This window comes from Cupressus sempervirens, chromosome 11 (assembly GCF_028749045.1).
Source record: "Cupressus sempervirens isolate cs-2001-9-10 chromosome 11, ASM2874904v1, whole genome shotgun sequence".
Lineage (NCBI taxonomy): Eukaryota > Viridiplantae > Streptophyta > Pinopsida > Cupressales > Cupressaceae > Cupressus > Cupressus sempervirens.
In genome coordinates, this window is record NC_143128.1 from 685,095,654 (window position 1) to 685,111,318 (window position 15,665).

A 15,665-nucleotide genomic window follows, 5' to 3' on the forward strand; every position below is an offset into this window, starting at 1 on the left:
AAGTGTTAGCAACTTACCTTGCATTACATCAGTATGTATATTGCTTGAGAAGGATACCACACCCCTATTACCTTTCTCTCCTAAATTATATATTCTTTTTTTATTTTCCTAATTGGTTAGGTTATTTAATGGTATACTTAAGCTTACATGCCAAAACACTTTAGCAAGCATAAATAGCTCTTTATTTTATACCAAAGGATTGGATTCCATCCATGTCACACTATATAGGTCTAAATTCCATGTGAACAAATATTATATAACCAACTTATCATCCTGATATGATGTGTGTTACGCATTGATAGTGTCAATTAGCTTGTTATCATGGAATTTTTGCAATCCCTCCTACATACTAATAGTCTTCATAAGGTGCTTCTTAACTCTTCTAATTTTATATACAAAAAATTCATAAGAAAACAAATTTAGTAAATTTATTGAAATCAAGGGCATTTTCTCACCACTAAGATTAAACTATGTTAAAAGACTATCTAAATCATAGATACCACCTTCTAAAAGACAACATAAAATAATCCACATAAATTTATAATAATTCAAACTATGCTTATTCAGTTATTAAGATTATTTACAAAAATTAATTAGATTTTACAACTAATATCAATCATCAATTATATTTAATATGAAAAAATCAAGACAAACAATTTATAATCCTCTCTACTATATTATTTTCATTTAATTAAAAAAAATTACCACTTATGATGTAGTGCCTACCCCTAATTAAGTTTTTCGATTTTATTGCCAAACTCTTTTAGGCTAGTTTATGTTTATGCTTGATGATTAGTAAAATTGTTTCTCCGATTATTAGTTATTGTTTTCATATTCAGTTGATTATATGATGAGACTACTTTGGTACTAGTTACATCATGTATGCATGATTATACCTTGAAGATGATAATTTATAGTGATTTCAATTATTTAATGATGTTAGTTAGTTGTATTATTTATAATTGTTTTCTATGGATACTTACCTCATACTTGCATGTGTATGGTGTGTGCATATGTTTTCTTTATGTATGATATTTTTGATGTGGTTAATGAAGGGAGTCGTAGTCATCTGCTAGTCAAGATCTACATGATGCACCACTTCCTGCCATTGACTATTTAGTTTAGAATATATGTGTTAGTACATGCATGGATTTTATATAGATTGCAAGTACTAGGTATCAAATTTTCTGAATTGCCAAGATGAGCATACCTATCGCAATATCTCAATTGTAAGAGAGGAGAGATAAATTCTTGAGTCCAAATCCTATCCTTAAAACCAATTGTCTTAGAAAATTAAGACAAGTATCTAACATGATTACCCTTTTGAATCCATCATAGGATGCAAATTCGTGATTATAACCCTTGAGTTTGATTTTGTATGTTATATTTTATGATGGATTTTCATATTTCATCTTGTAGGCCTTTGGTGATTTTTTTATTTATTAAGTCAAATTAAAAAATTAATTAATGATTTAAGTTAATGGAAAATTATTAAGATAATTTCAATATTTAATTAATTGAGAAATTAATTAAATAAAAAGAATTAAATTTAAAGAGAAAATTATGTTATAATTTAAGAGCATAATAATATTTATTTAATTTAATAATAATATATTTCTTAGAGATCATTTTTAAATAAATTTTAAATATTATTATTAATTAAGTTAATAAATATTATATTAAAAAAATGCTTCAAAAATTAATAAGAGAGAGAAAACAATTATTTAATAAAGTTTATTTTAATTAAATTACATAAAGCTTACACATGAAATTAAAGTATAATAAATTAATTAAAAAAGAGAAAGCAAATAAATTTAATAAAGATATTTTATATTGCAAAAAGTGTGCATGAAAACGTAAAAGATAAGTAAATAAAGAGTTAAAAGATTGTGATCAGTGGGTTCCCTAGCATGATTGCGCAATCAATGCCCTGAATTTAGGGGAGAACTCCATATCAAAGATTGAGAGTTCATTTTGCAAAGACTAAGATTTTTGGAGAAGGGGATTTTTAGAGAGAAGGTTTTTAGAGAAAAGAGAATTTTCTCACAATCTTTGGGTGGTTACGTATTAGCATCAAACCTAGGTAGAGCCTTGTGTTTTATTCACCCAATGAATTATGTTTTTTTGAAATTCTTATCTACACTGTGTTTGTTGAATTGTGTTTCCAAACTTCATTTGTGACGAATCTTTCAATCTTTCATTTTGAATTTACTGGTATTCATATTGAATTCTTCTGTATATGAGAATTTAAAATTAGGAAACCCTCACTCTATGAATTGAATAGTCATTATTTAATCAGAGTTAGTTTTGAAAGAAAATCAATTTTAGATTGAAATTTTTGTTGGTTTATCTGGGTTTCCCTATCAGACTAAATTTGCAATATATATATATATATATATATATATATATATATATATATATATATATATATATATATATATATATATATATATATATATATATATTGTGAACTTTAGAATTTCATAAGTCAAGGGTAACTGTTTAATTTGTTCAAATACAAGAATGGGTTAAGCTGAAAGGGTAAACTGTAAATCTCATCTACTCAAAAAATTACATTGAAATGAAAATTTAAACCTTACTGTTAACTTAGACTGTGTGTCTTCAAAATCAAGCCAAACTATAAAACTACACTATTAACTATATGTTGTCTTATGTTTTGGGGTTTGGGTTGACTAGAGTGTTGACCAATCTTAGGACATTTACTAGAGACTCGAGAGTTCTATTTTTGTGATATGATGATGGTGGTTTGATCTTAATCTTTTAAACCCAACCATGGTAATGTGTCTGGTATGCTTTATGATGAATTTGGATCTATTATTCGTTATTTCTTTTAGTGTTCTTGGGTGATAATGAGATTAATGGTATGACATATTTGACTTAACCTTTGGGTTTTCATTTAGATTTATGGATGCTTTCCAGTTGCTTGAAAAGGACTTAGGCATTATTGTGAATTATCTTTTGATGCTTTCTAGTCACTTGTATAGGGCTAAGGTGAAATTTGTGATTCTTTGATTTGTACTTTTATGAGCTTAGGGTAGGTAATCTATATGTTAAGTTGGAAAGTGGCTTGTAATGGAGGCTAAGGCCCTAAGCAGGCTGACGAGTAACCCATTGTAAGTAGTAAATAAGTGAAAACACCACACTAAATAAGAGTAAAATGAACCTAATAAGAGTCTTGTTTTTCCTCACCCATCCCTCGAGTGCTAGTATAGACTAGGATGAGAGTAGAGAAGATGCTTGGTTGTGGCCATGCATCATTAGTATGCCTTGTCAATATGAAAGGATACTAGTGCTACATAGAGTCACTAGGAGGCCAGAGGATTAAAAGACTAGTCGAGTAACCCTAGAGTTAGTTCGTGTGATGACACTTACCCACTAGCAATATAGATTTTCTATGTGTCTTTGTTTGCCTCTAGGTTTAGATGTCGATTTATCTTGGAACCTTTGAGTTAGATTACTTTTAGGGTTTTTCTTGACCTAGATATTACTTTGATTTTTTGGGATTGATATCTTGTTTGAGACTTGAGACTATCTCCTTAACGCGGTGGGAGTGGACCTTTTTGGGTTACCATGAGGTCGAGTTGTAGTTCTTTTTACTTTTACCATTGAGATTCGTCCATTGATGCTATGGCTGAAGTTCCTTGTTCTACATTTCCTTTCCTTTCTATCTTATTTTGTATTTCTATGATGGATGGTTATACTTAATGTATTGTATTTGATTTCATATATCTTACAAGATGATGTAACTTATTTCATGATATGTATTATTTCAGCGTTTCATACTCCGTGACATGTATAGTGAATGATTGTGCATTCCAAATTTATTGTCAAGTGGCATTCAGAACAAAAGTATATTATCTAAATGGATTGGATTTGTAGTTATTCTTTTATGTGGATGTGTTATTTATTGGACTTAGTAGTATTTAAATTTAAATGTGATTCAATGTCTTGAGATCCTTAAGGAATGTAATCTATTATATTTGCTTATATATAATTGTATGTTATTGTTCCTACTACTTTATAATTGTTCTTATGTGTTATGTTATTTTAAAAAAAAATTGACGAACTTAGTAAAACTTTAAGTTAGTTCTTTTGAATTTCTTAGTAAAGTGTTACACATCAAATATTTATATCTATTTAAATCTCAATATCTAATTAGAGGGTTCAGAGAGAAACCCCTCCATGCATCCTTAAATGGTTTACCAACACCACCTTTAAAGAAAAGCATTGTTTCAACCCCATTCAATGTGAAGAAAAATACTATTATAATGCTACCACGAGCAAAGAAGCATTGAAAATCCCAACTAGAATCACCATAAAGTGAGGACTCCCATGAATTAATGTTGTGTTGGCGGACTGGCTTCATATTCGACGACTGAGCCAAACATTATAATTTGGTAATAAGAGGGCTATTTTCTTCCCACTTTTTACGTGAGAGAAAAAATAAAGATATTTTTGACTGCATATTAAGTAAATGAATTAACAATGATAAGCCTGTAGCTTTTGAAGAGTTCACAATGAAACGTAAATACACTTTTTCTCAATGATAAAGAAGAAAGAGAAACTTAATTTTATGCTTTATTTTTATATTTCTCTAATATAATTTATTTGGCCTATTATATTTTGTTTCGAAAGACTATTGAATAACTCACTTTCCACTTTGATGTAATTTAATTTACTATAAAATATTTCTTATATTTATATATAAATATAAAATTTTAATTTTCACATGTTAAATTGGTATGCGTTTTTTATAGTGTAGAACTTATACAATTATACTTGGTAATATGTAAGTATTAATTAAGATTTTAGAAGTCAATATTAATTTTAAATAAAATAAGATAATATTGTATAATTAAAATTAGTATTTTTAAAAGAGAGGTTACAAGTTCAAGTTTCAATGGGGGTAGAGTAATGTATGTTTGTACAGCGATTAAATGCTAGATGCCACCTATGAGAAATAGTCTAGTGTATTATTACTATCACCATATAAGGACTCTAGACATATAACAGATAAGACAAGAGAAGATAAAATAAATTTAGTAATGTCCGATGGGAGACCACCAAGAGTCTATGAGACTGAAAACTTATAGAATAAGACGCAAAGAACGAACAGACCACCAAACAGTGGTCAGGAAAGCAAACAAAAGAGAAAAGAAAACCAGATAAAAGATGAAGATGAATTACATATTTAGCTTACATATTTAGATAAAGCAAAACCTTAACAAATATGTGAGACTATAAGTTTTTCTTTCTTAATGCTCTTTATTAAAATATGAACGTGGCAAATAAAGTAAGTGCAAGCAAAGGCTTTTGCTTAAAAACTCCGCACTTTAAATTGAGATGTAAAGAGGAAGCAAATGATTCGGATCTGTAGGTACTGCAAACAAATAAATGGAATGCACGTGCTTTTACTCAAACCCCTATTAATAATTACAATCATCTGCTTCCACGTTGGGGTTTTAATGGAAAGTGGCACATTAAACGACGCTTCGGAGCAGTTGCCGGAGAGCCGTTGATATCTTAGCGGGCCTCACCACAATCTCTCTCCACAACCATTTCCTCTCTCTATATATTTTGTCTTCTCTCTTTTCTCATCTGAAGGAAAATTCCTAGTTTTCGCTGCTGAAATGGCAGATTGTTGGTTCAGGAATTATAACGCTCTTTTGATCCCGAGTTTTTTCTTCACCTTTATTTCTGTTTTAGAAGACGCGAACAAAGCGGCTTTCTGCCTTCTTTCTCGACTTGGATTGGTGGAAGAAATTTCCTTGGAAGAAATATCTGAGAATTCCGTTGTGTGCGGGGAAATGATCAGAGAAAATTTGCCCCTCCTCACTTTTGCTGAGAAATTTAGGGAGACCGAGGAAGATGTTTTGTGCGCTGTTTGTTTGAACTCGTTTGGGAAAGATGATGAAATAAGAGAGCTCTGTAATTGCAGTCACGTATTTCATGGAGATTGTTTGGATAGATGGATTGATCAGCGTCAAGACACGTGTCCTCTCTGCAGATGTGCTCTTCTTCCGCAAAGGCAGATGATGTTGGATGTTCAACCAGCTGGAACACTTTCTCTGTGGGTGGCCGATCAGATCTCCTATCTCTTCGGAGATGATCTAATGGTTTCTGCATAGCGGAAAAACATATTTCTAGAACATGTATGTTGTTGCATCTGATGAGCCCAAATATAGAGAGTCTTTGTAGTCCACAATCATAATAACTAGCTGTGGGATTTCTTCCATTAATGTTGATCAGAAATTCAAGGTTATGTTTGCTAGGAATTTTTATGGTGTGGTTTAGAATGGCCAATTCATGAATTGTCATCGCATGCGTCATAAAAGAGTGCGTTCAAAGTGGGTAGTGAAAATAACATTCCATATGAAGGCGTGATTTGTAGAACGTACCAGTGGAAATGTAGTTACTACGGAGAAACGATTAATTATTTCAGTCAAGGCAATACTTTAATTGTTGGTTTGGCCGCCCACTAATGCTGTAAATATAAAAATAGGTAACATAAGCATATCGACAAAGCCTCATGTAGTGGGGACTATTTATTTTTCCTATTCGATCGAATAGAAATATGTAGTAGTGATCAGTAATTTGCTGCAATTGCATGTGCTCCAACACGTTGTACGTCGCAGATACCGCTTTTATCGTTCTAAGATTCGGCTTGTACAAAAGAATAAGGCAAATTTAACTCTTAATTTTCTCATTTAATTTAACACACACCTCTATACACCCGCAGACTGGAAATTTCAAAATTTCGAGGGATTGGTGTGCAGAATAATAAGGGTGTGCTAATCCCAAAAGTAAAAGGAATAAAGAAAAATTAACAAGTTATAGAAACAATATTTTAGAGGCATTATACTTATTGCATTAGTCTATATGTTTTAGTTGTCTTCAGGTTCATTTTGGGTTATTCACATGTATATTCACTCTTCATTTGGTTTGTACATCAGCCTTTTGATTGTCTATCCTACTGATCACCTAAAGACACTAGAGTAGGGCTTTTCCTTCATGGTAGTGGGAACACTGAAATAGAGGGTTCAATAAGGAAAGCTCTTGTGTAGCGGAAAACATTTTGTCCCTACATTTTATGATAATTTTCAGGGACTAGAGAATTGATTTTATAGAGATAAAAATTTCCACAACAAAATTAGAAGAAAAGATCATTAGCATCTTATTTCTATACTTTTGAACTAATACTTATGATTAACAGTTCTTAATCTATTTATCCCAAATCTAGATGATTTATGTAGTTGCAGATTCTCTATACTAGGTCATCCTCTAGCTGTACCCAACACTTTCAAGAGTATTTAAGTCATAGGGACACCTTTGTATTATGTTCATTTTTTGTAACTTTTAATGATTTACTATCTATCTATTAGTCAACTTCAATAGTTTATGATGTTACTTTTGCACAATTTTAAATTTAATTATCTTGACTCAAATTATGAAATGCTAAAAAAAAAATAGAACCAATTTTTTCGCACTCTTTATTTAGAATTAGTCAAGCATAACACCTTTGGCTCATTCATATCTCAATGCTTTATTAAAGAGTAGTTTAGTTATGGTGAATGCACTAGAATATTTCATATCAAAACATAATATTTATCTAAATTTTACTCAAGAACAAAGATCAAAACAAGAAAATAAAATAAATTTTCAATAAAAAATTATTCATTGAAAAAGGCAAAGGCATTTATTTTTAAAAATTAAATTGAAGACATTATACATTAGTTGGTTTTATTAATTTAATAAAATTAATATTTGTTTTAAGCAAAATAACAATCCACTAATATATTTTATCACTAATGTCTTATTCAATATTCAATTTTTATGTTAATATTAAAAATATTTTGAAATTACATATTATTACTCAAGAAAATATATATATTTATTATGGCGACTTTCAAAAAATTTTGTTTCCCGTCACTTGATCTCGTGTCATGTTGTTTCTCATTTTTGGTAACTATGCTATAGATGTCAAAACCAAAAATATATGATTCCAAGGGCCCGTTTGTTTGTTGGCATAAGAATAAAAAATTAGAATAGGAATGGGAATGGAAAAGAGCAATTCCATTCTTGTATAGTTAACCTGGTATTTGATTGGGAATATGTTACTCCCTTATTTGGTTGTACAAAAATTGTATTTTTAAAAATAAATATAATTAAAAAAAAGTTTTAAAAAAAAAAATTTAAAAGTTCTTAAAAAAATTAAAATTTTTTTTTTTACCAAATTAGAAAAAATAAAAAAATCAGACTGGGAATAGGAATGGCCCATTCCAATAACAACTATTTTTTGGAATGGACATATATTCATTTTAGTGACAAAATTGAAATATGTTTGCTTATTCCCTATTCTGATTTGGAGTACCAAATAGAGAATACATTTCCTATTCCAGCAAACAAACGAATCCCTTACAACACAAAGTCTCAGAAATGGAAAGTATAGAGAAGGAATTAATCATAGACCAACATGTTCAATTACATGGCCTCTAAGGAAAGAAGTGGAAGGAAATACAGACGCCAAACTAATTCTAGACCCTTGGCTCGAATCATGATGTGGAGACGCTGTAGTCAGAGGACAATAATCACTGTCATGCCCTGAAATCACAAGCAGATCTGAGCGTACACTTTGGTAAAGATTTTACTCTTCATCTCCAACCTAAAAATTCTTCCCACACTAGGAGCGACCTGTTGAAAAGGCAAAATTCTTTGTTGGGGCAGAGATCGCTTGGTACTGTCCAGAATTGATGTAAAAACATCACCATCCTGAAGACATTGTCTGGAAAAAAATTCTATCAACTGGCTCTAACCCATTCCTCAATCATAATTTTGAATAGCTTCCAATAGTTTGTCACCCACAAGGAATTCATCTAGTATTGTCTTCCCTGTAATGTTTTCTAGCATACCAAGTGATTGCACTAGGTCCTCTCTGTTAGAACGAAATATGGAAGTTAACTGAGAAGGAAAAATGTACCCTTTTTCCTTAGGATAGAGGATCTCATCACCTAAAATTCTTTTGATGCTTCATTTGCATTGAGGGTAGCATCTTTTGAATGCTTGACCAATATGGTCTTCAAATGGCCACTCCCTAGAAGCCACGTTTCAACTCCATCAAGTAGAGCTTAATACTTTGCAAGAAATCATACTATTATAAATTGGGTTTAGAATAGATCTCAATCACCCTTAAATGGAATAAAATGACACTACTAATGATTAATTATCGAATAGTCTGAAAACACATATTTTTCCAAACTAACTTAACTTTAGTTAATCATTCTGAGGTGAGCTCTATGATCAATTTGAAGCTTTGCACACGACTCCCTTCTCCTCGAAGATATTCAGGATATGAGGTGCCCTTAAACTAACATGAACAATTAATATCCCAAATCGCTCGAATATGCTCGTATCAAAGGATGATGTAAACATGATTAAGTCTTCCAAGTATTGATGGAAATAATTAATCTTAATGGGTATGATAATACGTCATGAATTGATGTAGTATCCCAAAATCCATTCCTTAATAACCTTGAATTAATCGAAAGCAAATATCAATGTGAAATATGAGGTGCCCTTAAACTAACATGAACAATTAATATCCCAAATCGCTCGAATATGCTCGTATCAAAGGATGATGTAAACATGATTAAGTCTTCCAAGTATTGATGGAAATAATTAATCTTAATGGGTATGATAATACGTCATGAATTGATGTAGTATCCCAAAATTCATTCCTTAATAACCTTGAATTAATCGAAAGCAAATATCAATGTGAAAACTTTGTGCAATTCTAAGGAGGATATTGAATCTATTTTTCCCTATAAGCTTTTGATCCTGAACAAATTTGGCTAACAAAGGAAATTCTTATAATATACAATTTTTTCGTAGAGTGTCAATATCTATTTTACTACATCACATGTTAGCAAGAAGGTATGCACATTTGTTTCCTTCTTCGAGTGTATCTTAAAAAGCATAGTCTAAAAAGGAATCTATCAAGGCCCATGTATGGTGAAGAATATATGATATTTTCCAATTATAAATTTGTTTACTCATCTTCTTTAGTATGAAATTTGAAAAACTTTAGTTTTATAGCTAATTCAAGACCATAGTATATTACATGTGCTTCAACTTGGTTGTTTGTGTTTAAAAGACTATAGGCACTTCTTTGAATTGCAGTAAATCACCCATGTGATCTCTGAAACACACTCTAAAGCTTGACTCACCTAGATTACTTCTTAATGATCCATTAAAGTTCATTTTTATGAGATTTCTTCAAGTAGATTTCATTTAGCTTTTGCCTTGTTAATTGTTTGCTTGGTAATTACGATGGGTTTGAACATAGGGAGGGGGATATGTTGTTACAATATCAAAGTACCTTGAAGTCGCATGAGCTGAGTGAAATCCGTTCTCTATTGCTCTTGGCATGGGTTCTGAACCAATTCATATATTGATGATTTATCCCTTCCAAGAATATGTATAATTGTGTACTATTAGTATTTTTCTAAAAATTCTCTTACCATATTGACTAGATCATTGTATTTAGACAACATTTCTAAATCCATGCAAAACTGAATTGGGATAAAGTGTAGGTCAATCTTCAAACACATTCCATAAGCTATTAGAAAATGGCATTAACAAATGAAGTTTTTTCATGAATAAATGCCAACATTGTTGAGCAAATTTTTGTCTTAGAAAGAGGTGTTCTACTATTTCAAAATCCTCATAACAAAGTTCACATTGAAAGAGTTGAGCTATTTGTAGCTTCTCTATCTTATTACTAGCAATAATTCTCTTCCTTAAGGTCAAATAGGAAAAGCAACCCTCTTTTCGTAGAGCTACAATATTCCAATAGAAAGAAAAGGCTCAGAATCTAACATTTTGCATATCCATAAATTGAACAACATTGTATCCTGACTTAACTGAGTACTTTCCATCATAAGGAGGAGTCCATATAAGTTTGTTATTTTGATTCGATATAAACACTTTTGTTTTTGAAATAATCTTTTTAAAAATATCTTTTTGATAACTAGACATGGGTAGATTAGAAGGGTCTTTCTAGATAGCCTTGCCTATAGAATTATCTATTGCAAAAATGTGTGCATTCAATTTAGTACCAAACAATCTTTATAGACTTGAATGGAATCGTTCAAATTATGATTTAATGGAGGTTGACCCTTCTAAGAATCCTCCTAGATGTGGACAGTCTTAACATCATGTACCTCCCATGATATATAATTTGTAATTAATTCTTGAAAAGATTTAAGGAAATTCTAAATCATTGAGCCTTTTTGTGAGTCTTGTATGGTTATAATCCTTAGAGAACTAGTATTATCTAGATATTTCTCCTACATTATTCTATACCATTTACTATTAGATCTAGTATACATTTGGTACACCAATTTCCCTCCAAATGCAATATTTCTCTTAGATTATACTATTTTGGGAAGAGAAGATTATGGCAATGCAGATTTGATAATAATTTATTTTAACCTAGTCAAAAAGGAGCAAAGGAAAAAAAAGTTAGAAACTATTGATTTAGGAGAGGATTTCCCTCCAAATGCAATATTTCTCTTAGATTATACTATTTTGGGAAGAGAAGATTATGGCAATGCAGATTTGATAATAATTTATTTTAACCTAGTCAAAAAGGAGCAAAGGAAAGAAAAGTTAGAAACTATTGATTTAGGAGAGGATTCTAATTGAAGAAAAAATACTTCAATAACCTCAAGTATAAAGAAATATTCATATCTCTTCTTAATAGTATTTACTTAATTTGTTGCTCATACTTAAAATTCTAAAATATAAACTCATATTTGTAGTAGTATACTATTATAAAATAATGTTGTTTCTATCACTAAATTTAACTTCTTACTTCCCTAAGCTTGATATTGTACAAGTATTTCTATAATCTTTGATAAGTTTAGCCTAACTTATATTTCTGAATTCTCCATTCTTAGAAAAAAAAAAAAAATCAACATTCAATAGACATTTCTTATATTCTTCACTTTTTGTATCATTTTTATTTATTAAAAATTGAGAAATGAGTAAGACACAATATTTTAAGAAGTAATTTTATGTTAGGATTTATGACTATATTTTAGAGTAATTCAAAACCTAGCTATATTGTAGAGTAATTTAAATTAGTTTTTCGCTTTTAAAAATATAATGTTTACTATTTTTGGAGTAGAAAATATCGATATTATTTATTTAGTTTTTTATATAGATTAAATTATTTATTAAATAGTATATTAATTTATAAAATGTATTAAACATTCAAATACATTATTTTTATAGATGGTAGTTGTATATGAAAAAGTATGTGAAAAAATATATTTTCTTTTCGAATATTAAGAACTATTTTATAACTTCAACAATTTTACCTTCTACAAATAAAAAATGTTTAATTTTGTAAACTTCCATATTACTAAAATATCACTCATTCTTATAAAAATAATTTAGAAATAATTAAAATATATACATCTATAAACCAATTCAGCTTTATTTCAAAAAACATTTGGTGATTTTTGAAACAAATATCATGTAGTGGCTAGTACTTGCTGTTAATGAATAGTTTTGAATTAAATTGTAGAGAAGAATTATAGTTGTTACAAATTATATGATTGTAATTATATGTAGTGTATTAAATTAAATTGTAGAAATGAGAATTGAGAATAATAGTTATGCTACATAAAAAATAGAATAATACAATAATTAGTTCATCTAAAGACAAAGAATATGTGCAATTAACTAAATCAGATATTAAATTAATGATGTACAAACATAAAACTATTCACAAAAAATAATTGTTATATAAATAAAATTATAGAACTTGATAAAAGTTAAAATATTATATTTAAAAGAAAACAAAAAAATTAAATGTTTCTTTTCAAAAATAAAGTTTTAGATAGAAATATTCAGTAAAAATGAAATGTTAAAAGTTTTTATTCTTTGAAAAATGGTCTAATAAGACACAATAATTTGAATCATTGAAATGAAAGATAAATACGATTTTGAAATTATTAAAATATAAAATTATAAACATGAACTTTTCATACATTTCCTTTATTTAACAAAGGATAATAATAAAATAATTTGAATGGTAGAAATTCATAAATTAATAGAATACAAGTCAATACAAGATTATTGCATGAAGACAAGTACTAATAATAGGGGGTGTACAATGTCGTTCAACCTACATTATTTTAAAACAAATCCTGAAGTGTTAAAGAGTGGGGGAAATACTTAAATCACATACAGTGAATTATGGAGGGAATAGTTTAGAGAGCGTCATGGTGAGAGGAGTGGAAGAAGGCGAAGGGGCAGTCCCTGTGCAGGAAGAGGCAGCGGATTGCAAAAGATCTTCTCATTTGTGTCCACCAAATCCCATTTGAATGTTTTAACAATGTTATGAAGAAACATCAAAATTATCATCCGAGCATATTCATTTCCGGGGCACATTCGACGACCACCTCCAAATGCTACAAATGTATATGGCGCGGGCCCACTCCCTTCAAACCTTGTCGGATCAAATTTCTCTGGCTCGGGGAAATACTCTTCTTTCTTATGCGTTGAATATGTTGCCCAGCATAACTGCACCCAACATTATCAATATCTACTCAATATATAATTATTGGATAGCTTAAATATCACACACTAAGTCTTGATTTCAAAACTAAAAGTGCTAACAATAATTATAAGTGTGTAGATCAATTGTTTTGATGAACTTACCTTCCATCCTTTGGGAATGAGGAAACCATCATAAGAAATGTCTTCCAAGCAGATGCGCAATGAGCCTAGTGATGGAGGTTGTAATCTCAGTGTCTCCTCCGCTGCTCTCCATGAATATTTCATCTTTTGCAAGTCATTCCACTCCAACTCTTGCCTCCCTCCCATCTCACTAATGATCTGCAAATGCTCTGTTCATCTTCTTATGTCAAAATTTTTGCATATTTTGATCAAAATACTAGGCGACAACAATATTGTAGTAAGTTTGGATTCGATTGTATATTTATTTTTGTATCATGATCATTTTCTATAGTCTATCAAGTGATTGCATGCTTCTTTTTTTCATATATTTCTATGAGTTTTTGTTCTTTTATATTTTGATGTTGGATTAGGAATGCAATTTGAAAGGTTGATCAAATCAAATTTGAAAATAACTAAACTTGATGGTACATTTGCAAATGGCTTAAACATCACATACTAAGGCTTGATTCCTAGTCTAAAAGTGCTAAATGGTCAAAATTGACTTATTTTTCCAAACTTCATTTCTCCCACATCAATAACAATTAACAATCAAAAGAGTTTGATTACGGACTAGGAATGTGACCTTAAACATTAATACAATCAAATGTAGAAATAAATGATTTTGATGGTAATTAAGAAATGTACCTTGAAGTACACGCCCATAGCAGTGAGGATGGAGGGCGAGATATCTAAGCAAGAACGTAACGGCCACAAGGGTGGTCTCATGGCCGGCCACAACAAGCATCATGATATTATCTATGATATCCTCCTCTCTCATCTTCTCACCACACTCATCAACGTTGCAGAGAAGGAAAGACAACAAGTCCTGCTCCGGCGAAGCTGACCCCTTCTTCAGATCCTCCTTTCTTCTATCAATCACCTTCCCCATCAATATGTGAGCTTTCTTTCTAGCAGCGAAGCCTTTGTAGTATGGCGTCCCAGGGACATAGATAGGGATCTGCACTATTCCCCTCAGTATATCACTGAACGGCCCATTCAACTCATTCTCTTCCACTTCATCCTCCACGCTCATAAACAGATTGCAAGCCACACCAAAGAGCCCGCCCTTAATCAAAGGAAACGCCGTAACTTGTTCTTTTCCAATCCAGTACTTTTTTATATGACCCTTCACGATATGATCCGCTCTGCCCACGAATTTCTGCAGAGCTTGCGGCCTCAGAAACGTCATGAGCATCTTTCTCACGACTCTGCCGTCTTCGCCACTCTTGCTGAGCAATGAATTTCCCAATAGCTTCACAGCCGGGGCGGGAAAATAGCTCTGAACGTCTGCCGCGTTGAAGAGAAATCGATTGCCTTCAGCACTGTAGAATACGGCGACTGGGTGGCCAAACAGAGATGTCTTGAAGATGTTTCCGTAGCGTTTATTTCTCTTGTGTAGAAAGCTCTGATATCCGTTTGCCCACATTGAGGCCACGAATTCGGGCATCTCTCCGATCAGAGGCCACCCGAAGCTTCCGGGTGGGAGATCAGTGGGCGAAGATGTTATCCACCATGGCTTCACTAGAATAGAGAAAAGCAGCACAGATGTTAAAATTGAAACAGCCAGAAGAACGATATAATCCATGTCAAGTTCAAATGGCCAGATGTAGAATATCAATCTCTACTGTTTCCTCCTCCTATCGGCCAGAAGTTTATTATAGGCAGACAACTGACTACGTCCGCGTCAAAGTATTAGATAAGCCGCTTCTTTCCTCATTTAAAGCTGTGTCTAGAACTCTAAATGTACAGCTCACCTAATTCATAAATTGGGTCAAATGTTGCCGCGTGCAATTTGATGGCATAAATGCCTATAACTATAATTATTTTGTTATATTAACTAGACTATTTTTTATTATATAATAATTAGAATACATTGTAAATTAGGAAGGAGAATGAAA

General features: G+C 31.1%; 1 protein-coding gene and 1 pseudogene across 1 annotated transcript; one reads left to right on the forward strand and one right to left on the reverse strand.

Annotated features, from left to right (window-relative positions):
• Positions 1-5,651: 5,651 nt before the first annotated feature.
• Positions 5,652-6,304, forward strand: LOC149531564 (brassinosteroid-responsive RING protein 1-like). The gene has a single exon (XM_089808364.1). It carries the CDS (start codon positions 5,652-5,654, stop codon positions 6,147-6,149), a length of 498 nt encoding a protein of 165 aa, XP_089664490.1. The 3' UTR covers positions 6,150-6,304.
• Positions 6,305-8,502: 2,198 nt separating this feature from the next.
• LOC149531565 (cytochrome P450 716B1-like) lies at positions 8,503-15,352 on the reverse strand (annotated as a pseudogene).
• Positions 15,353-15,665: the final 313 nt, after the last annotated feature.

Coding starts and splice junctions, on each gene's coding strand:
- LOC149531564 (XM_089808364.1), top strand. CDS start 5,652: ATGGCAGATTGTTGGTTCAGGAATTATAACGCTCTTTTGATCCCGAGT.